The sequence below is a fragment of the Crotalus tigris genome, unplaced genomic scaffold, assembly GCF_016545835.1.
Source record: "Crotalus tigris isolate CLP2741 ecotype Arizona unplaced genomic scaffold, ASM1654583v1 scf7180000018224.911827, whole genome shotgun sequence".
NCBI lineage: Eukaryota > Metazoa > Chordata > Lepidosauria > Squamata > Viperidae > Crotalus > Crotalus tigris.
The window spans coordinates 744,783-769,115 of record NW_024096891.1 but is presented as its reverse complement, the minus strand read 5'-3'; the positions used below and the strand labels follow the sequence as shown (position 1 = coordinate 769,115).

At 40.3% G+C, this 24,333-nt stretch overlaps 1 protein-coding gene across 1 annotated transcript in view; it reads left to right on the top strand.

The window, feature by feature from the left end:
- The window catches only part of PIWIL4 (piwi like RNA-mediated gene silencing 4), a 42,542-nt gene extending 19,444 nt beyond the window's left edge, over positions 1-23,098 (top strand). The window contains exons 12-21 of the mRNA XM_039349083.1: positions 2,593-2,704; positions 4,099-4,283; positions 9,455-9,527; positions 11,832-12,032; positions 14,909-15,012; positions 16,479-16,549; positions 18,663-18,816; positions 20,017-20,142; positions 21,027-21,174; positions 22,698-23,098. Of these exons, the coding sequence (XP_039205017.1) occupies positions 2,593-2,704; positions 4,099-4,283; positions 9,455-9,527; positions 11,832-12,032; positions 14,909-15,012; positions 16,479-16,549; positions 18,663-18,816; positions 20,017-20,142; positions 21,027-21,174; positions 22,698-22,814 (1,291 nt within the window). The 3' untranslated portion in view covers positions 22,815-23,098. The remainder of the gene's footprint in view (positions 1-2,592; positions 2,705-4,098; positions 4,284-9,454; positions 9,528-11,831; positions 12,033-14,908; positions 15,013-16,478; positions 16,550-18,662; positions 18,817-20,016; positions 20,143-21,026; positions 21,175-22,697) is intronic.
- The last annotated feature ends 1,235 nt before the right edge of the window (positions 23,099-24,333 follow it).

Here is a 24,333-nt window from a genome sequence, read left to right as displayed (position 1 = left end):
GTGCTAGAGAAGACTCCTGCAAGTCCCCTGGACTGCAAGGCGATCAAACTGGTCAGTCCTAGAGGAGATCAACCCCAACTTCTCTTTAGAGGGCCAGATCCTGAAATTGAAACTCAAGTACTTTGGCCACCTAATGAGAAGGAAGGACTCACTGGAGAAAAGCCTAATGCAGGGAAAGATTGAGGGCAATAGAAGAAAGAGATGACAGAGAATGAGGTGGCTGGATGGAGTCACTGAAGCAGTAGGAGTAAGCTGGAAAGCTGGTAGGCCAGGTTTGAGACCGAGCTCCATGCGATGGGATGAGGTCCCATCCTTGTCCTAGCTCCTGCCAAACTAGCAGTTTGAAAGCATGCAAATGCAAGTAGATAAATAGGTACCACTTTGATGGGAACATAACAGCTCTCTGTGATGTCATGCTGGCTACATGACTGTGGAGATGTCTTTGGACAGCGCTGGCCCAGTGGCCTTGTAACGGAGATGAGCACCGTCTCATATAGTTGGCAATGACTAGTGGAGTAAAATCCACAGGGACTCCTTTACCCTTTACCTAGGTTTATGGATTTCAACCTCAAGAATTGCAAAACAAAAATGTGAGTGTTTGAAGAAAATGGTAAAAAAATGCCGTGTGTGAACATGGTAAAAAGTGCTAAAGCACTACAAACCAAATGTGGTAGAATCGCAAAAATGAAGCTTTGACTGAACTATGATAATTTGCAAAACTGGCAAACTGAGAAGAATGAAATGGATAGAGTTGCTCATCCCTAGCCAGAAACGATAATTAACATACTCATTGTTAATTGTTAAATTCATTGTCTAGAAAGAGTACAGAGAAGAGCAAAAAAGATGATTACGAGACTGGAGGCTAAAACATATAAGGAACGGTTGCTGGAATTGGGTATGTCTAGTTCAATGAAGAGAAGTGGGGACATGAGAACAGTGCTCCAATATCTCAGGGGATGCCACAAAGAAGAGGGAGTCAAGCTATTCTCCAAAGCACCTGAAAGCAGGATAAGAAGCAACGGATGGAAACTAACCAAAGAGAGAAGCAATCTAGAACTAAGGAGAAATTTCCTGACAGTTAGAACAATTAATCAGTGGAACAACCTGCCTCCAGAAGTAATGAATGCTCCAACATTGGAAGTTTTTAAGAAGGGACTGGACATCCATTTGTATGAAATGGTATAGGGTTTCCTGCCTGAGCAGGGGGTTGGACAAGATGACCTCCAAGGTCCCTTCCAACATCATCATCATCGTTATTATTATTAATAATCATCATCATCATCATCACACAGTCAGCCAGATGTTCAGATTGGATTTGGCAGAAAAATAAGGCATACTTCATTTAATTCTCTAGGGAAAGATTGAAGGCAAATGAGATCCAAGCAGAAGAAAAACATCATGGCTTCAAAATCTAAGAGACCAGTTTGGACAAAACTCAGCAGCACTTTTTTGTGCGGCTGCTGATAAAAACAGGATCGCCAACATGATCACCAACGTCTGATAACGGATATGGCACAAGAAGAAGAAGAATCAAGTCCTTCCCAAGGACCTGGGATAGTCATATGTGGCTGTTTGAATTGATGGTATTATAGATATCATTGCAGGATAGAAGCTGTTCCTAGTAAAGCCACCTTTTGCAATTGACTGATAGCGAATTTGTCAATGCCAAGGGTGTCCAAGAGATGCTCCAGTTGTTTTGGGATTGCACCCAAGGCGCCTATTAATATTGGTACTACCCTTGCTTGCCTTTGTCACAGTCTTTCTATTTCTGTTTGTAGGTCTTTGCATTTTGTTATCTTCTCCAGTTCTTATTTATTCTGCTGCCTCCAGGCATTACCACATCCGCTATCCAGACTTTTTTGTCTTTCTTATTGACAATTGTTAAGTCTGGGATATTATGTGGCAGGTGCTTGTCTGTTTGAATTCTAAAGTCCCAGAGCAATATAACATTTTCATTTTCTATGACTTTCTCTATTTTATGGTCCCACCAGTTCTTGCTTGCAGGCAAATGATCTTTCTTGCAGATCTTCTAATGTACCATTGTTGCTACTTTGTCATGTCGCTGCTTGTATTATTATTATTAATATGAATATGAATATTATCATCATCGTCATCATCATTATTTGATGTCATGGTTCCCACCAAACCCTTATTATATTAAAATGGGGAATCTGAGAAGGCTTGTATGTAAGAACATGGCATAATGCAGGGATGGGCAACAATGGCAATTCTACAACCTGTGGACTTCAACTCCCAGAATTCCTAACCCAGCATAGTTGCCCAGCCCTTGTATAATGTAATGTCTGTATCTCTTTTTTTCTTTTTCTGAGAGCTTAAGGGAAGATGGACTATATATACTATTTAAATATATCCTATATATTCTTTCCTGAAATATGTGTATATAGTCAGTGGTCCATGAGTTCAATTCCCAGTGGAGTGCTTGAATGTCATAAAATAAAATCTTGCTGTGTTCTTCTGATAAGTCTCACTAAAGATGAAAGTGGTCAGGGTTTTGCTTGATGATCAGTATAATTGGAAAGTATATAAAGGCTTCTTGATCCAATTGATTTGAGGACTGCCATTTTCTTTCAGAAATAAAGACGCTCGCTTCGAGTTAGAAAACTGGGGGTTGCAGATTGGGTGCCAGGCATCCTTGACTGGACGTGTGGTCTCCCCGGAGAAAATCCTCATGCAGAATGAGGCAGTAAGTAACACAGGCTTAGTTTCCATTTTACTTTGTGTTGTTGAATGCTGCCTCCTCGCGTGTATTTATTTATTAAATTTATATGCCTCTCGTCTCACTGTCGAGCAACTCTGGGAGGTTTTCAACACCGTAAAAGTGAGAATATGAAAAATATGAAATCGCTAAAAACATTCAAATATCAAGCATTAAAAAATAAACAAAAATGGGTGAACTAGAAACTACTGTGCAAACAAGGTGGAGGTGGGATCTTCTTAGTTTGTGAACCACCTGCAACGTGGAACGCTCCCATCCAGCCTCTGAGCCAATCAGCAGAGCCGTGTTTTCGGGCCCTTTCAGAAGGCCAAGAGGGTGCGGGTGGATCTCACCTGATATTGCAGAGGGAGAGAACACAGAGAAAAGGATCTTCTGTGTAAAGGCTGTGTGAAATTCCTTATCAGAAGAACCGGTGGGAAACCTGTAAAGTATTCATTTAGTATTTAAGGCACTAGCCCCCCCCCCTCACTTTCCTGAATTTATCCCACATTAAAATTATAAGGACAGAATCACTTCTGGCTTTGTTAGTGAGATAGAATAGGGCTCAGCCGTTGAGGTGGTATATAGGTGATCCTTGACTTATGACCACAATTAAAGCCCAAAATTTCAGTTGCTAAGCGAGACAGTTGTTAAGTGAGTTTCCCCCCATTTTGCACCCTCTCTTGCCACAGTTGTTAAATGAATCACTGCAGTTGTTAGGTTAGTAACACTGTTGTGAAGTGAATCTGGCTTCCCCATTGACTTCGTTTGCCAGATGGTCACAAAAGATGGTCACATGACACCGGGACACTGCAACCGTCATAACCAGGGGGTTGCAACCAGAGCAGGGGGTTGGACTAGATGATCTCCAATGTCCCTTCCAACTTTATTATTATTATTATTATTATTATTATTAGTAGTAGTAGTAGTAGTAGTAGTAGTAGTAGTAGTTGCTAAGCATCTGAATTTTCTTCATGTGAACACCAGAATGCTACAACAGTCCTAAATGTGAAAAATGATCATCAATCATTTTTTTCAGTACCACTGTTATTTTGAACAATTACTAAATGAAGGTTGTAAATTGATGATTGCCTGTAATACTTTTTCTCTATTTTTCTTGTTGAAAAGTAAAATTCCTCCTCTCTCTCTCTCTCTCTCTCTCTCTCTCTCTCTCTCTCTCTCTCTCTCTCTCTCTCTCTCTCTGAGTTACTGCTATTCTCTAAGTTCCCAGAACTTTGTTTTTATGGTTCATGCGATGTTATATGCAGAACGTACTTCCTACAAAGGTCTTGGAAATGGCATTTATCTTTCCTTTTCTTTTGAGAGCTTCTTTTTAGTTACTGATGTCTTTGTACCTTTTTGTTCCTTTTTTTTTCCTGCAGTGTTCTCCAGTGAACCCTGGGGACTGGTTCAGGGATTTGCGCAATATGAAGATAATCAGCGAGACTCGTCTGGAGAGATGGCTCATCCTGTATAGTTACAACCACACAGATCTGATCCATAATTTTGTGAACTGCTTGAGAAGAGTAGGAAGTCCCATGAATTTTCATGTTCAATATCCCAGAATGTGAGCTATGTTGAATTCTTCGTTCTTTCAAGGCATTTTAATTGACCTTTTTAATGTGGACTTATCAAGCATTTTAAACCTAGGATTCTAAATAAGATAGACATTTTGGTAAATTTTAGGAGAAGCAGGATTGGCTGTTTGCTTGCTTTTGGCTGTACACTGGGTAAAGGGGCCTGGCCTTGTTGTTCCAGTATGGCGGGATGACCCATCACATTTAACCAGCCACGTTATTTTTGACTGCTGCTGCTTGTTCATGATAACAATGAGGGTGCTTACCGCAAGGAGGTTGAGGATTTGGTGAACTGGCGTAAGGAAAACAGTGTAGTCTTAAACACTGGAAAAACCAAAGAGATCATTGTCGAATTCAGAAAACGCAGGCACAGCCACACTTCCCTGTGCATTAATGATTCACCTGTGGAGATGGTTTCCAACATCAAATTCCTGGGTGTGCAGTTAGCAAGTAGGCTGGCTTGTCGCTCAACAGCGAGACACTGGTGGAGCGGGCACAGCAGTGCCTGCATTTTCTGCGTCGCATGAGAAAAGCACATCTTTCTTCCCCTATCCTGACCACTTTCTATAGGGGGACAATCGAGAGCCTCCTGTCATACAGCATCACAGTCTGGTTTAGAAGCATCACTGCAATGCAGAGAATGGTGAGGATGGCTGAAAAGATCATTGGCAGTTCCCTCCCTTCCATCCAGGACATAGCATATAAGCGTTGCTTGAGCAGGGTCCGCAAGATTGTCTGGGACACTACACATCCTCTTCACGACCTGTTTTCCTTGTTACCTTCTGGGAGGAGGTTTCGTGGTATCCGAAACGAAACATCCCAATTCAGTCACAGTTTTGTTCCATACAGTATTAACCTTGTGAACTCTAAAGCTTCCGCCTTCCGTTATGTATTCAAGATGGACAGTGATTAATATTTATATGTTGCTTAGATGTAAGGATGTAGGTCTATACATACGTTGTATATAGTATGTTTAAATGTGTGCTCTGTATATGTATACTTTGAGAGCAAGCAACTAAATTTCATTTTTAATGTGTGGCATTGTGCCCACAGTAAAAAAATGACAATAAAGGTTACCTATCTTATCTATCTATTACTTAAGAGCCCTCATGCTGCATTGGCACAACATGAGTGAAGGGTCTGCAGAAAGAAGGACCCTCATAAAAATCAAGATGGCAGTCATAGCTACATTATTAAAACTCCAAACCTTTTGGTGTATCCCAGCTGCCATCTTGCACAACTGTCATTGCTTGGAGCAGCTTCACCAATTGAGGAAGTCCAGTCATGCTTAAGTTCCCTCTGATTCTTAGAAGACTTCCTCTTTGTTGGGGCTGGAAAGTTAACATGGAAATCAGTTATCCTGGCTCCAGCTGGAATTTGCATCTATCAGTGAAATTCATGACTGGTCACCAAAGGCAGATGCTTTAGACCAGGGGTGTCAAACTCGCAACATCACGTGACGTGTCACGACATATTGCGACTTTTTTCCATTGTCAGCAATGGGGTGGGCGTGGTTTTGGCATGACGCATCCAGCCCCTGGGCCGGCAGTTTGACATCCCTGCTTTAGACTGACATTTGTATACTTAACATGGTCTTAAGCATGTTATTTCAAGAGTAAATTAAATTTTGGCTTCCGGTTTCGTCATGCAGTTGCCATGGACAGCTGGGAGATCTGCTCTTTCTCCCCCATTCAGTTTTGCATTGCTGGGGGGCCCTGAAAAGGGCCGAAAATCGTCCCGGAGAGGTGACCAGCAAGGAGGGGCTTTTGCTGGATCGCAGGAGAGCAGCAACTTTCCTGTCAGACCTAACAAATCCTCCAAACCGGCAGACAAAAGGACCGGCCATAGAAATATGGCTCATCCCTAGGCTGCTAACAGCCGAAGTCACATTAACATCTGGTAACTTCAAAGCAGCATGGAAAGGATTGGATGAGATCTGCCTCTCTTATATTCTAATTACTTAATTACCTGCATAAGTTGCTAAAGTACTTTTCCCCCTGTGGTAAGGGAAGGGGGATTTTAGCCCTCCGTTGGGAAAAATACTGGGATCCTAATTGGAATTCTATTTTTTAAAACTGGTGGATTATAAGACTAGTAACTTTATGTTCTCTATTTTTTTTTCTTCTCTGATTTTTACTCTAACTATTATTGATGATTTGGGTTCTTTTCATCCCCCTTAAAATAGAGGGGGAAAAGAAAACTGAAAAGATCTAACTAACTCTGAGATGACATTTTCTGGCTAAATTTGAGACTGTAACCTGCTATTCTTTAAGAGAGACTTGTTGATTGCTTTGAAAACAGATAAGATACAAAGTATCCTTGAAGCACCATTTGCAAGAAACTCAGCTCAGCTTTTTACTTGGACTTTCTGATTGTAAGTTTTTTGTTTAGTTTGATACACAACAATGGAAGAAGAACAGGAATGGATTTCTGCCACAGAGGAAGTACAGGAACAAATTCTTTATATGTTAAAAGCAATTATCCAAACTCTTCATATGCAAGCTCAAACTATGACTTCAGCTAAAGAATCATCTATACAGAATTCTATAGAGAAGGGGAAACAACCAAATATTATGACAGAAGACTTAGATACTCAACAAATACAAACTGTGGAAAACATGTAAAGGAAACTGATAATAGAGAACAAGGAAAGGACTTTTCTTATAAACCAGAAGGAATTTGAAGACAAAAAAGAAAACAGATGAAAGACAAGATAAATACTTTGGGACAACTGCATCGAACTGGAAAAATAAAGAGACGACCTGTTAAACCAGCTAGCCCTCTTAAGAAAACAGCAACTGAATGCCTTTATCAATATCAAACAATAGTTACAACAATACAAGGAGATCTTTTTGATGATTTAAAAGCGAAGATACAAAAGATGATTTGGCAGAGGAAAAAAGCTAGAATTAGACTGAAAGGGATTGGGGTTTTGATCTACTGTATATATGAGATCTAAAATAGAATATATCTAAATGGATAGAATATGTATTTTGAACATAAGATATTGTAATGATTTGAGATAAAAAAATTGGTTTTATAAAATCTAGAAATATAAATATCGAAATAAGAATATTATATTGTCTTATTAGTTTGTTAAGATATATGATAGAATTTACATATAAGGTCTGTATTTTAAATATTAGATCATATGAGGAATTGTGATAAAGGAATCGTGTTTAATTAAAATTTGGAAAAAAGATAAATATTAAATGTTAAATTAAAATATTAAGGGAAAATCAATTACCAGGTTACTGATTTGCTAAAAGTTTGAATGTTTATAGATAACTAAGACTTGAATTTAAGATATTGTCATGAGTTGAGACACAGGTTAAACAAAACTTAGAAGTATAAATACTAATAATTAAATTCATATATTAGCTTGTGGTATAAATGCTGATGGTTTATTTATTTATTTATTTTTCTCTTTTTCTGGAAAGGAAGAAAGGAAAGAAGTAGAAAAAGGAAAAGAAAAGAAAAATTATTAGCCCTAAATATGAGATAGGAGATTGAGAAATTGGGATCATTTAAAATCTGGAAATAATAAAGATTAAACGTTAAATTCAAATATTAATGCAAAATGAAAGTTAAGAAAAACTTATTAGGTTATTGTCTAAAAGATGGAATGTCAAATTAATTAAGATATGTATAGACTGAAGATTATTGATGAATATTAAAAAGGTATTTTTTGTTTGATTGATAGAATAAGAACTGTATTGATCTGAATATGATAGTAGATCTTATGGGGGAAAGAGAGGGAATTTGTTGTTGTAATACTTTGAGATTTGTACTGATGATATTTAAATGTAATGGAATTACGATGCTCAACCGCCACACTACTTTTCTAATATGTAAATGCAATATTGGAAAATTAATAAAAAACTTGGACATGAAAAAAAAGAGTAAATTAAATTTTAAAAAGAAATGAGCAAATAATTTTACTCACTTGTAATCTCTCTCTCTTTCCTTTTAACCCCCTCCCCTTTCAGCCCATAGCTGAAACTTTCTGGTTGGTCCATAATAGAACATATGCAAAATACATTCTAAATAAAAACAGATGAAATCAAGTAAAATACAAAATGATTACATGGCTACTGTGTATTTTAATTTTTATAACGTCTAGAATTGTTTTTATTTTATTTTAAATCTGTTTGCTGCTCAGAGTTATTTGTTAAGCTAGGTGGCCATATAAATTGGATCAATAAATAAAAACATGACCTACTGTAAACTAGGCAGCAGCACAGCAGCCTTTTACAAACAAATACAATTACAAACCAATGAAAAAGCCAGGGAAAATAAAAAAAGTCTTCAGAAGACATGAAATGTCCTTTATGTAAATTATCCTTATCTGAAAATCACATTGCTTTAAAAACCAGGCTTAATGGAAAATCCTAATTCAGCTTGGACAAGCAAAGTATTCTAATTGACGACAATTTAGCTCAGTTGGTTCTCAATCTGTGGGTCGGGATCCCATTTGGGGTCAAACGACCATTTCATGGGGGTCGCCAAACAACGCAGTCCGCCATTTTTTTCCCCTTTTCCTTAGCTGTGCTACTCCCTTTTATTCTATTGGCTTTGAAAGCCAATAGAATAGACTCTCTTGAATAGAGTCTAATTCTATTGGCTTTCAAAAGCCAATAGGAATTGTCCAGGCTGTCTCTGCCCTGCTGAGCCCGCCAAAAGTCCCATTCTGCAAACAGTGCTGCACCAGTTGAGTAGTCCTCGACTTACGACCGGTTGGGGGTCGCGGCATTAAAAAGATTGAGTACCACTGATTTAGCTGGTCCCATGCATGTTAACTGTTTCTATGAATTACATCACTATTAGACCAGTGTTTCTCAGCCTTGGCAACTCTAACATGTGGACTTCAACTCCCAGAATTCCCTAACCGGTATGCTGGCTAAGGAATTCTGGGAGTTCAAGTCCACATGTCTTAGAGTTGCCAACGTTGAGGAACACTGCTGTAGATCATGTTTCCCTCCCAAGAAAGTAAATATAGGTTACTAATAACCTGCAAAGATGTTGACTACATGGATAGGATGGTGATGAACTTTACATTTGGCATCGTATCTTTAAGAAGCAATTAGTGTACTGAAAAATATTCTGTCATAAGTTGTCAGAAGGGTGATGTTTTCTAATATGTTCTCATTTTGGTCTGCAGGGTGCCAATAAAAGAGGGCCCTATGTCGTTTGTGAAAGTCCTACAACAGCATGTGAATCCCGAGCTACAGCTGGTATGCAAACTGAATTGCAAAAAAATTGCTTTTGAAGTGTATTCAGTGGAGAAAAAGATAACTTCTGATTATCTAGGTCTCTAGAAGGAAACTCTTGAAGGATGGTCTTCCCAGAAGAAACAATACAATTGGCCAAAATAGTAACTTAACTTTTCCATGGTAATGATTAAATGTTGTATGTCGACAGCTGTCCCTGTAGCCTGGTTAATGGAAGCTTCTTTTATTTCCAGAATACGCTGAAGTCCAAAGGAATAGAATCAGAGTTGGAAGAAGTAGTTTAAATAGTGTTATAAGTGAACCAATTCTATTTGGAATGGTAGAATGATTTGAAACGTTTAAAAGCAAGATCTCTTAGAAACTATCTTGACACATGTGATCAGCCATAAAACATGCATATTAGCAGGCAGTCTAGTGTGGTTGCTCCTGGCCCCCATATTTACCTTCCAGTGCCTGAATGTTTCTCTACTGCCTCTACCCGGTTTGCATTTCAGTATTTTTGTCTATGCATGTAAGAATCACTTCCATTTAAAACCTGACTTGCGGTAGTCCATTGTTTTATTATTTAAAGGATGTCTAAGACTTTGGAGATGTTTCTGCATGTAATAATAATGTTGGAAGCTAATGTTTTCCTTTACAACGTATTTCCAATTTTTAAAATGTGATGTAATCTAAAAAAAATTCAACATGTATTAGCTTAGCACACTCTAGACAACTTGTTGATTGGAAAAATTAACATATGTTGATGAAAAAAAATAATAAAAAAGATTGTTAAAAAAAATAAAAAAAATTCAAGTTAGATACAGGACGTCCTCAACTCATGACCATAATTGAGCCCAAAATTTCTGTTGCTAAGCAGTGCGGGTGTTAAGTGAGTTTTGCCCCATTTTACAACCTTTGTTGCCACAGTTGTTAAGTGAATCACTGCAGTTGTTAAGTTAGTAACGTGTTAAATGAATCTGGCTTCCCCCTTGACTTCACTTTGTCAGAACGTTGCAAAAGTTGATCGCATGACCCTGGGATATTTTCAATCCTCATAAATACAGGTCAGTTGCCAAGCATCCAAATTTAGATCAGGCGACCACAGGCAGCTGCAATGGATGTGAAAAAATGATAAGTCACTTTTTTTCAGTACCCTTGTAACTTGGAATGGTCACAAAAGGCTGTCAATGGAGGGCTGTAATACACAAGGCCAGGAGACATCAACAGAAAGTTGAATTCCTGGATATCACACACCAGAAACTATGCTACTGTATATGATTTTTTTGGTTTGTAACTTTAGGTGTTGTTTCTCCATCTTTCTTCAGAGTCTGTGATTAGGAGATTAAAAATGTTCAGTGATTTGCTAGTTCTGAGGGTTGCAGGGTTAAAAGAAACATATCCAGATTTTTGGGAAAGTGATTTTTATGGCCACAACACATTACACACAACACACTAAAAAAAAGAAAAAGCTAGATAGCATAGATACTGTTCTGTTTCAAGGTTGCAACTATACCCAGGCAGAGACAGTATTTAAGGAGTTGAAGCATTTATTACAATTCAAACAGACAACAGCAGACAGGATTGTTATTTCAAATACCTAACAGAGAGGGCTTGTCTGAAAAGTGCTAATTACAGTTCAAGAAGCAAGAGAGTATCCAAATAAATTCCAGGAGTGCAGAATGCCAAATCAGGTAATCAGCAGGTCAAAGAATCACAAACAGGAAGCAGGAACATAGCCAGGAGCTGGAATGCTGAGCTGCTGTTTCCAACAAAGGCTAAACCTAAAGCAGCTACATAAATGTCTCACAGACAGCTGGCTGCAATTAATCAGGTCTCACCATTTGCACAGTGAGGAGTCTTATTGGATGATGATGCTGTGCTTGCCACTGTATATATCGAGACCTGGGACTTGGGAATCATGCCTCATCATCTGACTGCTCCAGGATCTGGAGATGCTTATAGTTCAGTGTTTCTCAACCTTGACAATTTTAAGGCATGTGGACTTCAACTCCCAGAATTCCACAGCCAGCAATGCTGGCTGTGGAATTCTGGGAGTTGAAGTCCACATGCCTTAAAATTGTCAAGGCTGAGAAGCACTGTTATAGTTGATGAGCCTCCTCAGAGGAATCATGTCTTGAAAGATTCCTGAGGCTGACAATCCACAGTCTCAGCTGAGGCAACAGAATCTGACTCTGAATCTGAATCATGGCTCATGACAGCTGCGATAGCCAAAAAGACAGCATCGTAGGGAACAGTTATCTCCACAAATGGGTAGGTATGTCTTCCCTCCTTGAACGGTTCTGCTTATCTTGTTTCTGTTTCTAGGTTTTATGTTTATTGTCTTCCAACAAAAAGGATTGTTATGATTCTGTGAAGAAGTTCCTGAGTCTTCACCAGCCTATCCCTAGCCAGTGTGTGCTTGTCCGTACATTGTCTAAACAAGGGATGATGATGAGTGTGGCTACAAAAATTGCTATGCAGATCATCTGTAAGCTTGGAGGGGAGCTCTGGGCAGTTGAGATACCAGTAAGTAATTCTTTCTGTATAAGTTAGATGTTGGCCATATCGTGGACAAAAGTAAGATTAAGATTTTTGATCAAGCCTGAAATGATTTGCAGTCAGTCACAATGATTTCTGATTTCAGCTTATCTAACAGCAGGAACTAAATCCCTCCCACTCTGTCCCAAAGGTGCTTTTTTAAAGGGCAACTGGACTTTGTGTTTCCTTGAAGACATTTCACTTTTCATCCAAGAAGCTTCTTCAGTTCTTCTTCAGTTCAGCTTCTTCCGAACTGAAGAAGCTTTTTGGATGAGAAGCGAAACATCTTCAAGGAAAAATGAAGTCCAGTTGCCTTTTGAAAAAGCAACGTTGGGACCACCATGACTCGGATGACTGAAAATCTAACATATGCTGTTAGACATTATTATTAATAATAATAATAATAATAAAGTTGGAAGGGATCTTGGAGGTCATCTAGTCCAACCCCCTGCTAGGCAGGAGACCCTATACATTTTGGACTAATGGCTGTCCAGTCTCTTCTTAAAAACTTCCAGTGTTGGAGCGTTCACCGCTTCTGGAGGCAGGTTGTTCCACTGGTTAATTGTTCTAACTGTCAGGAAGTTTCTCCTTAGTTCTGTTGAAAATAAAGGAAATGAATATTATGGGTTGAAAGGGACAAGAATGTAATAGAGCTCAGGCATTCAACAAGCTTTAAAAACACCTTTGCACCAGCCTCCGGATTTCAGTGTAATACTGAAAAGAAAAAAAATCTGAAATTTGTCCCATCCTGCTAGAGTAACAAAGTGTGTGTGTTTGTCTGTCTGTCCATCTAGCTATCTATTGGCATGTAATACTGTTTTGTAATCCTCCAATCTGTCCTAAGAATTCTATATAAAGTGTCATGAACTTGTTCACTTGAAAATGTCTGGCTATTCCTTTCAAGCAGGTTCTTGCAGGGAATGTCAAGTGGAGATGTGATGTTGGTTGTACATCTAAGAAATGGAATGACAATATATGCAGCCTATATTTCACTCATTTTACTATCTAATTTCTTAGGAAAATCTTCTATCATGCTACTTTTTTAAAGACGTTGCTGGCTTTTTTTAAAGCATCGATTAAAAACTCTCTATTTTTATGACTTCACTCTAACCTATAATTTTTATACACTGGATGGCTTTTCCAGTGGTTTAGTCTCTAACACAAATACTTTTAGTAAAACTTAATACTTTAGTACAGGGGTCTGCCACCTTGACAACTTTAAGACTTGTAGACTTCAGCTCCCAGAATTCCTCAGCCAGCATAGTTATGCTAGCTGAGGAATTCTGGGAGCTGAAGTCCACAAGTCTTAAAGTTGTCAAGGTGGCAGACCCCTGCTTTAGTATACTTTAGTTTTTTATGCACTTTTCTCCAACGTGATTTTGTCCTTGGTGAGATGTTTAAAGTATTATTTTCTTTTTAAAGCAAAACTATCCCAAAGGTATGCCATTTTCAGAAATCTACCCTTTGAATGTGCCTTTTTGCAAGCTTTTGTCCAAAGATTAGTCCAACATACTTTATGAAGTATTATATCCATCCTATAACTCACTTCATTTTGTCAATTCTCATCTATAGAAATTTATGGATGATTTTTGTTACATCTCGGGTCAGACCACTGAAGGAGGAAAATTAAGGCACGATGCATTGTTGCCGGCAGCTTCCCTTCAAGTTCTTTCACGCCACATAAGGATTTCACATTGAATTCCCCATCTAAATTGTATATAGATAGTCCTCGACATAACAACTGTAATGGAGCCTCTCATTATGGCTGTATGCCACGATGAATATAAAACATGTCTGCCATGTGACTGATTTTGTGAGACTTTTTGCAATGGTCATTCCATGGACACTCTAGTCATTAAGCGAACCAATGGTTCACTGTGGATACAGCTCTGCCGAAAATTAGAAGTAAAACCATCATAAAATGCGGCCACATGACCACAGGACGTGGCAAATGACTGTAAATGTGGCTTTGTTGCTGAGTTCAGTCATATGACCCCAGGAGGGGCCCAGCCGTCAGAACTGTGGATCCAGGTTGTAAGTCCCCTTTTTCAGATCGGTTGTAACTTTGAACAGTCGCTAAATAACTGATTGTAAATTGAAGACCACCTGTTATCCAAGAGGCCTTGCCATATGGTTGGGACTCTAGAAAGAGTACAGAGAAGAGCAACAAAAGTGCTTAGGGGACTGGAGGCTAAAACATATAAGGAACAGCTGCTGGAATTGGGTGTGTCTAGCTTAATGAAGAGAAGGACGAGGGAGGACATGATAGCAGTGTTCCAATACCTCAGGGGCTGCCACAAAGAAGAGGGAGTCAAGCTATTTTCCAAAGCACCTGAAGGCAGGACAAGAAGCAATGGGTGGAAACTAAGCAAGGAGAGAAGCAACCTAGAACTAAGGAGAAACTTCCTGACAGTTAGAACAATTAACCAGTGGAACAACCTGCCTCCAGAAGTTGTGAATGCTCCAACACTGGAAGTTTTTAAGAAGAGACTGGACAGCCATTTGTCCGAAATGGTACAGGGTTTCCTGCCTGAGCAGGGGGTTAGACTAGATGACCTCCAAGGTCCCTTCCAACTTTACTACTACTACTACTACTACTACTACTACTACTACTACTACTACTATTATTGATCATTGCACAGTCAGCCAGATGTTCAGACTGGATTTGGCATTTTGTCTACCTATCGAGTCCTTACCCAGGACCTGGGATAGGCAGTTGTTGTTGTTGTTGTTGTTGTTATTATTATATGACCTCCAAGGTCCCTTCCAACTTTTTTATTATTATTATTATTATTAGTGTTAAATCTCCATAGAAACCTCAGGTTTTGTTTTATCCTCTAATTCAGTTGTCATTTCTTTGACAGTTAAAGTCTCTCATGGTCGTCGGCATTGATGTCAACAAAGACACCATGAACAAAGGAAATTCAGTTGTTGGATTTGTGGCCAGCCTGAATGCCTCAATAACTAAGTAAGATTCTTTGTTTCCAGCAAGTTTCAGATGTTGCAATGGCAGCTCCATGCCAAGGGTAGTGCAAACGAGTCATTTTCACATTATCGTCCATTACTCTGTTAAGGAGAATTTCCTGCTTATTTACCATGTCTCATTACTTGCACACACACACCCCGCTGCCCATTCCTAACTGGTTTTTAACAGTAGGATATACAGGTAGTCCTTGACATTACAACCGCAATTTACAACCAACATTTCTGTTGCTAAGCAAGAAGGCGGCCAAGTGAGTTGTGTCTCCTTTTACTGTCACAACTGTTCAATGAATCACTGCAGTTGTTAAGTGAATCGTGCAGTCGTTAAGCAAATCTAGCTTCCGCCATTGACTTTGCATGTTGGAAGCCGACTGGGAAGGTTACAAGTGGTGATCACATGACCCCTGGCCAGTGCAACTGTAATAAATACATGCCATTTGCCAGGCGCCCGAATTTTGAATATGCAATCATGGGGTTGCTGCCATAGTCGTAAGTGTGAAAACCAGTCGTAAGTCACTTTCTTCAGTGCCATTGTAGCTTGGAATGGTCACTAAATGAAGGGTTGTAAATCGAGGACTAACTGTCGTGGTTAAGGTGCTGGCCTAGAAACCAGGACAGTGGTATGGGTATCTTTAGGTTAGACCAGGGGTAGGCAACCTTGGCTCTTTTACGACTTGCGGACTTCAACTCCCAGAATTCCTGAGCCAACATGGCTCAGCTTGGAAACCTCCCCCTTTCCCCTCAGCATGGCTGGCTCAGGAATTCTGGGAGTTGAAGTCCACGAATCATAAATCAGTCAAGGTTGCCTACCCCTGGGATAGACAATCTTTCTCAGCCCAACTCACCTCACAGGGCTGTTGTAGGGAAAATAGGAGGAAGGAGGATAAAGCATCTTTGCCGCCTTGAGTTACTTACAAAATAAGAAAAGTGAGATAAAAATCCAATAAATTAAGGTAGACGAAGAGGAGGTAACCCCACATATGCTGTTGAAAAATAGCTCTCAGCATTCCCTTGCCCTTTCCCATAACATTAAGGAAGGTGTAGGAAATCATAGTTCTGTACTACTACATTGATGTCAGGAGCACTGAAGCGCTTCCGGGTTGAAAGGATTGAATAGTGACATCGCTGTTGCCCGATGGATACCCACTTGAGGGCTCCCTGTTAAGTTGCCCACTGAAGTGGTATCCGTCTATCTACTTGCATTCACCCACTTTCGAACTGCTGGGTCAGCAGAAGCCGGACCATGTGATGGGAGCTCAACCAGTTCTGCAGCAGTAATCGGCTCTTGAACACAAGCCTGCCAGTTGTCAGCCCTGCGCCGTAACCTCCTGACCACTGCACTCTTCAGTAGTTCAGTAACATCTGGAAGAGAAGTTCTCCATTCCTGTACCTGTGTTAGTCTTTAAACTATGCCAAGAGCTTTGTAACTGATTGACATTCTCTTCCATGCAGGTGGTATTCGCGTTGCATTTTGCAGTGTGCAGGAACCAGTATGGCAGATTGCTTAAGGATCTGCATGGAAGGTAAAGAGTAGCCTAATGTGCAAAGTTACAACAGTATTGAAAAAAGTGTCTTAGGACCATTTTTCACCCTTAGGACCGTTGTAGCATGCCCACGGTCCCATGATCAAAATTCAGACGCTTGGCAACTGGTTTATATTTATGATGGTTTATGATTATTTATGATTATTTATATTTATGAAAGGGGCCATGTGATCCCCTTTCGCCAGATTCACTTAACAACTGTGCCACTAACTTAACAACTGCAGCGATTCACTTAACACCAAGGGCAGGGGTCGGCAACCTTAAACACTCAAAGAGGCACCTGGACCCGTTTCCCAGAGAAAAGAAAATACTGGGAGCCACAAAACCTGTGTGTGCGCGCGCGCAAGGCGGGGAGCTTGATTGAAGAGTTTAATTAAAAAGAAATAGAGGCTGCTGTGCATGAGTTCTCTCTCTCTCTCTCTCTCCCCCTCCCTCTCCCTTTCCCTCCCTCTCCCTCTCTCTCTCCCTCTCTTTATCTCCCTCTCTCTCTCCCCCCTCCCTCTCTCCAATCTTCTGCTCACTTGGCAAGCTGGCTTCATGCTGTTCTCCGACAAGCTGACACACATTCTCATTGGGCTGGCTCTCTCCTGCTCTTAGTCTGACAGTTCCTCTTCCCCCACTCTGTGTGTGTGTGTGTGTGTGTGTGTGGTGTGTGTGTGTGTGAGAGAGAGAGAGAGAGAGAGAAAGAGATGGGGGGAGGGTGTGTGAGAGAAAGGGAAGCGCAAGTGCCTCTCTCTGTCTCTCTCTCTCTCTGCAAATGGCGGAGGAGGACTGGGAGCTGCAGGAGAAGGCCCAAAGAGCCACACGTGGCTCCGGAGCCACAGGTTGCCAACCCGTGACCTAGGGCAAGAGAAGACGTAAAATGGGGCAAAATTCACTTAACAGATGTCTCACTTAATAACTGAAACTCTAATCTCAATTGTGGTCGTAAGTCAAGGACTTATCTGTATGCTGTGCAATTAGAGTTAGCCTTCAGCTTAAAACCGTTTTGTTCAGTCATTATTCAAAGTTACTTTGACCCTGAAAAAAAGTGACATAACTTAGGACCATTGCAGCACATCGCATGATCAAAATTTGGGGGCTTGGCAACTGGCATGTATATATGACAGTTGCTGCTTCGCAGCCTTCCCAGCCGGCTTCCAACAAACAGAGTTAGTGGGGAGGGAGCCAGATTCACTTAATATGTAAGTTCACTTAACAACTGCACACTGGTCATTTAGCAAATGTGCCAAAAAGGCTGTAAAATTGGGCACAACTCATTTAACAACCGCCTTGCTTAGCAACCAAAGTTCTAATCTCAATTGTGGTCGTAAGTCGAGGATTACCTGTAAAACTTTACCTGCCTGGAAAAAAGTAAGTTTTTTTTCAAAATAGTGCTAGTTTTTCTTTTCCCCTTTGGGAAGACGATTACAAGTAGTCCTCGACTTAAAACTGATTACTTAGTGACTGTTCGAAATGACAACGGCACTGAAAAAAGTAACTTATGATTGTTTTTCACTTTTACGATTGCAGCATCCCCGCGGTCACATGATCAAAATTCAGATGCTCAGCAACTGATTCATACTTGTGACAGTTGCAGCGTCCCGGGGTCATGTGATCACCTGACAAGCAAAGTCAATGGGGAAGTCAGATTCTTTTAACAACCGTGTTCCTAACTTAACAACTGCAGTGATTCATTTAACAACTGAGGCAACAAATGTCGTAAAATGGAGCAAAACTCACTTAACCCCTGTCTCACTTAGCAACAGAAATGTTGGGCTCAGTTGTGGCCATAAGCCGAGGACTACCTGTAGAGTAATTTGCTTGTTGGGGACAATACTGGATCATTTTTCAGTAAAGATAATACAACAGAAATAATCTAGTATTCCCCCGAACTATATTCAGCATAGTAATATAACTTCTTCAAACAAGTGCCAATTTTTTTAAAAATGTGGACAGGTGTAAAACATTTGTACTAGTTCATTTATCTAAAAGCTGCTCCTAAAAATTAACTCACCTATAATAGTAAGGGATACCATGCGGCTAGCTCCCTTCCCTCCATTAGTTACCCGAATCCAGTCTACTTTTGTTTCTCCTCCTTTCAATTCTACAGGTGCTATAAACAATTGGCAGAAATATAATGGACATCCACCTGCACGCATAATCATATACAGGGATGGTGTCGGAGATGGGCAGTTGAAACTGGTGATGGATTATGAAGTCCCACAGTTACTAAGTGTCCTTGATGAATACAGTGTGGGGGGCAGGTAAATATTCCTTCTCTTGCACCAGGTTGGTGATACAATATGTCAAGATAGTCAATTTTCTCCATACTGTTCCATCCCTGTGCAAATGGCCCACTTTTCAGGGTGCTTCATGATTCAGGAGCATCTGCAAATTCTGCCCTCTTCTGAATGAATTCTCCCTTCTCTCTCTCTCTCTCTCTCTCTCTCTCTCTCTCTCTCTCTCTCTCTCTCCCTCCCTCCCTCCCTCCCTCTCTCTCTCTCTCTTCCTTTTTGCTAATAGAGGGATTCATGCAGAGAAAATTTGGGTGCTGGCGTTTCTGTTCAGTAATTATAGACAGGAGACTGGGCATCATTACATTCACATTAGTTTCCTCTCTGGGAATACAAGGGATTGTTAGAGGGACCTAGGAGTCCTAGTCGACAATCATTTAAATATGAGCCAGCAGTGTGCTGCAGCTGCCCCCCCAAAATGTAGTCTTAGGCTGCATTAACAGAGGGATAGAATCAAGATCACGTGAAGTATTAATATCACTCTATACTGCCTTGATAAGATCACACTTGGAATATTGCATTCAGTTTTGGTCACCACGATGTCAAAAAGATGTTGAGACTCTAGAAGGAGCACAGAGAAAAGTGACAAAGATGATTAGGGGACTGGAGGCTAAAACATATAAGGAACGGTTGCTAGAATTGGGTATGTCTAGTTTAACAAAGAGAAGGACAAGGGGGGACATGATAGCAGTATTCCAATATCTCAGGGGCTGCCATAAAGAAGAGGGGGTCAACCTATTCTCCAAAGCACCTGAAGGCAGGACAAGAAGTAATGGGTGAAAACTAATCAAGGAGAGAACCAACCTAGAACTAAGAAGAAATTTCCTGACAGTGAGAACAATTGATCAGTGGAACGACTTTCCTCCAGAAGTTGTAGGTGCTCCCAATACTGGAATATTTTAAGAAGAGATTGGGCAACCATTTGTCTGAAATGGTATAGGGTTTCATGTCTGAGCAGAGGGTTGGACTAGAAGACCTCCAAGGTCCCTTCCAACTCTGTTATTCTGAACATTTTAGCCATCATCTCTGAATAAAATACTATGGGATAATAATTGTTGGGAGCCAGATTATATCTACAGCATCTTTCATTTCAGAGTGGAAATAATCAATGATCAACCAAGAAATGTGTTGCTTTTCATTCTTTTCTTTTTTACTTTTAATATTTGGAAGACCCAAGATGACATTGATCATTGTGAAGAAGAAATGCCTCTCTCGCTTCTTTGTTGAGTCTAGCGGAGGCCTGAAGAATCCCCCTGTTGGAACTGTTATTGATACAGAAGCCACCCACCCTAACTGGTAAGTATATATTGTCACAATATATGCATTTTTATCTTTATATATATCAAAATGATAAAGAAATCTTTTGCAGTTGGAGGAGGCAAACTTTTCTTTTTACAAAGGAGCGTGGTTGGCGATATAACACTATAGCCAGTGAAATTTTGATTATTTTGAGATGTTGGAAGGTTTTAAAGAAAGAAAATAGGTCTGTGAAGCGTTGCTTTATATACATCAAGGACATGCAATCAATCCTCCTAAATTTAACATTTGCTTATCCTAATATAATGGGATGCAGTGGCTCAGTTGTTAAAGATAAGATAACCTTTATTGTCATTTTTTTACTGTGAGCCCAACAGCACACATCAAAAATGAAATTTAGTTGCCCGCTGGAAAGCTGACAGCTCGAGTTTGAGAGCCGAGCGTCCTGCAACGTGATGAGCGCCTGTTCAAAAGCATGCAAATGCAAGTAGATTAATAGGTACCACTTCGGTGGGAAGGTAACAGTGTTCAGTGCACCTTTTGGTGTATAGCTGTGCTAGCCACACGACCACAGAAATTGTCTTTGGACAGTGCCGACTTCCTCAGCCAAGTAACGGAGATGAGCACCTCCTTTACCTTGTATCCTAATATAGATACATAATATAAATAGAACCCAAACTCCTTTACACTGAGTTATACATATCAATGACTTAACGAATTCATTTTTAAGTTTTTTTTAAAAAAAATCTTGTCTTTTTACTTTAGTTGCAGTTCATCTCCAATGAACATTAGGATTAATTTAATGATTAGGAAGGCAGGAAAGAAATCCACCTCTCAATGAATTGTTGTCTTTACTGTCGCTGTTAATCGGCTTGTGCTCCATGACATTTTTCCCAGTACTTGATTCTGCCTTTGTCCAACAGGTACGACTTTTTCTTGATTAGCCAACTTGCACGCCAAGGGACGGTCAATCCCACGTACTATAACGTGATTTATGACGACAACAAGTTAAAGCCGGACCATATGCAGCGGCTCACTTTTAAGATGTGTCACCTCTACTATAATTGGCCAGTAAGTAGCATTCCTGATGCTGTCCACCTAGAGCAGTGTTTCTAAACCTTGACAATTTTAAGGCATGTGGACTTCAACTCCCAGAATTCCACAGCCAGCAATGCTGGCTGTGGAATTCTGGGAGTTGAAGTCCACATGCCTTAAAATTGTCAAGGTTGAGAAACACTGACCTAGAGACTGTTCTTCCCATCTCCTGATGAAGTTAGGAAGGAAGTAGTCTCTTCTAAATGGCACTTTCCAGTTGTGGTAGACTTAAACTTCCAGTCACCCCAGCCAGCATAGCTTACTCACTGAGAATGCTGGAAGTTGTAGCCCAATATCTCTGGGGTGAGAGAGAGAACCTCTCTGTTCCTCCTGATCCCTCCATTTTCCTCAGCATCCATTCATATGTGGTGGCACCATCATTCACTCCTCAGCCAGCTAAGCAGCTGGTCATGCAAGACATCACTCTGAGGAAAATAGAATAACAGAGCTGGAAGGGACTTTGGAGATCTTTTAGTTCAACCCTCTGCTCGAGCAGAGACCTTCTACCATTTTAGACACTTGGCTGTCCAGTCTCTTCTTAAAAGCCTCCAGCAATGGGGCACCCACAACTTCTGAAGGCAAGGTATGCCTCTGGTCCTGGGTCCTGGGATTTTGTCCTTGGTCCTCAGATTTGCCTATTTGCACTGGCTTACATAGCTGCCTGTTCTGAAGACCCTCTCAGAATGAGGTACTTCAGGAAAGCAACCAGGCTAGTAGGCTGTTTAACGGAACTGCGTGCTCTAAGCCCCCACTGACCAGTGGATTGGAGGGCAGCTGGCGGAGGTCTAGCCCAAGGGTAGGCCACCTTGGCTCTTTTATGACTCGTGGACTTCAACTCCCAGAATTCCTGAGTCAGCATGTCTCAGCTTGGAAACATCTCCCTTTCCCCTCAGCATGGCTGGCTCAGGAATTCTGGGAGTTGAAGTCCACGAGTCATAAAAGAGCCAAGGTTGCCTACCCCTGGGCTAGCCCAATGTGCTGCCTATCCTATTCCATCAGTTGAAATAGTTGCTAGAAATAACCCTTTCTAGAGCACTCAGCTAGAAAAATGTGAAATATTCTAAAGTTTGAAAAATGCAGCCCTGCCTTCCTCTGGGTTTTCAAGTGGTAAGTGCCCAGCCCAAGACAATACTCACCTTCTGCTTGTAATCTCCATCTGGAACTGGACTAACTGCTGAATATCATTGACTGGAGGGTGTTTTAGGGCAGGGGTAGACCACCTTGGCTCTTTTATGACTCGTGGACTTCAATTCCCAGAATTCCTGAGCCAGCCATGCTGAGGGGAAAGGGAGAGCTTTCCAATTTGAGCCATGCTGGCTCAGGAATTCTGGGAGTGGAAATCCACGAGTCATAAAAGAGCCAAGGTTGCCTAACCCTGTTTTAGGGACTCTTTTTTTTTTTTTAACAAGATTCCAGAAACAACTTTCCCCTTTTGGCCATAGGTGGCAGTACAAGCTAGTGACATCCCCATTTTCCTTTTTTTTTTTTTTTCTTCCTAGGGGCTAATCAGAGTGCCAGCACCTTGTCAATATGCCAACAAATTGACGTTTTTGGTCAGCCAGAGCATCCATAGGGAGCCAAGCCTGGAACTTGCAGACAAGCTTTTCTATTTGTGAAGATGCTACAGAAGGGGTGACTGGGAGAAAGATTTTTGGTTTTTAAAGGAAAGCACTGTCTTGACTTTCTGTGGCTGCTTCAGTTCCAGGAAGAGGAAGGTGTAACATGCTGGTTTGTTGTATGTTTTTAATGACAATTCTTTGTGTGAAAATCTCCATGATTTCAAGGTGTTGTTTATTCTTGTAACCGAATATTTAAGACTGTGCAACTGTCTTAGAAGAAAATATTTTAGAAAAACTCTTTTTTGTAATTTACTTATGTATGTTACTAAAATGTTTGTAATAAAGGATGCCTTAAATCTTAGATCATTTTTATTGGCTGAAGGGCGCTTGGGTGTCTTATTACTCATGTTAAAGTTTTTTTTTTTTAATTTCCCACAGTCTTCTTGAGGTAGGTACCTTTCAGATGCATTGGGCTTTGGGTATACATAATATACATAACTATGACAATGTGAATTGTAACTTTAACATTTAAAAAAACTTCGTGTAATAATAGAACATTTTATTTTATAAGATACAGGTAGTCCTCGACTTACAACCATTTGTGTAGTGACCGTTAGAAATTACAAAAGTGCTGAAAAAAGTGACTTATGGCCTTTTTTCACACTTATGACTGTTGCATCATTCCCGTAGTTATGTAATCAAAAATTTGTCTGCTCAGCAACTGGCCTGTATTTATGATGGCTCCAGTGTCCCAGGATGATGTGACAATCTTCTGACAAGCAAAATCAATGGCGAAACCAGATTCACTTAACAGCCATTTTCCTGATTTAACAACTGCAGTGATTTGCTTTCCGACTGTGCCAAGAAAGGTTGTAAGATGGAGCAAAACTCACTTAACAACTGTCGTGCTTAACAATGGAAATGTTGAGCTGAATTGTGGTCGTACGACAAGGGCTACCTGTATTAAACAATGGCATATTATCTCAACTAGCCCTTCCCAGATTGGGGGAGACTGATATAAATGATGCATAACACATAAATAAACAAAATTAAAGATTCCCTCTGCTAGGTGGGAGTCACAGGCGCTAGCCTAAATATAAGGGTTGAGCCCAACATGTGGCATATGTATGGCTCAATAGATTTTCTTTTTTGACATCTCACCTTAAAGTAGAATCTGGAAATGAAAAGCAGAACAGTTTTTCTTTCCCTAGGTAATGTACCAGCCATGGAATATTTGTTGTTGTTTTTGTTAATTGCGAAGTCGTGTCCGACCCATCGCGACCCCATGGACAATGTTCCTCCAGGTCTTCCTGTCCTCTGCCATCTTCTGGAGTCCATTTAAGTTCACACCTACTGCTTCAGTGACTCCATCCAGCCATCTCATTCTCTGTCGTCCCCTTCTTCTATTGCCCTCAATCTTTCCATGGAATATTGCTGGTACACATTTGAGCATGTCATATATATATATATATATATATATATATATATATATATATATATATATATATATATATTACATGTTACTTTTTCCATTGCTTCTCCGAGGTACTGAGAAATTCTTGTAAATTTCATTATG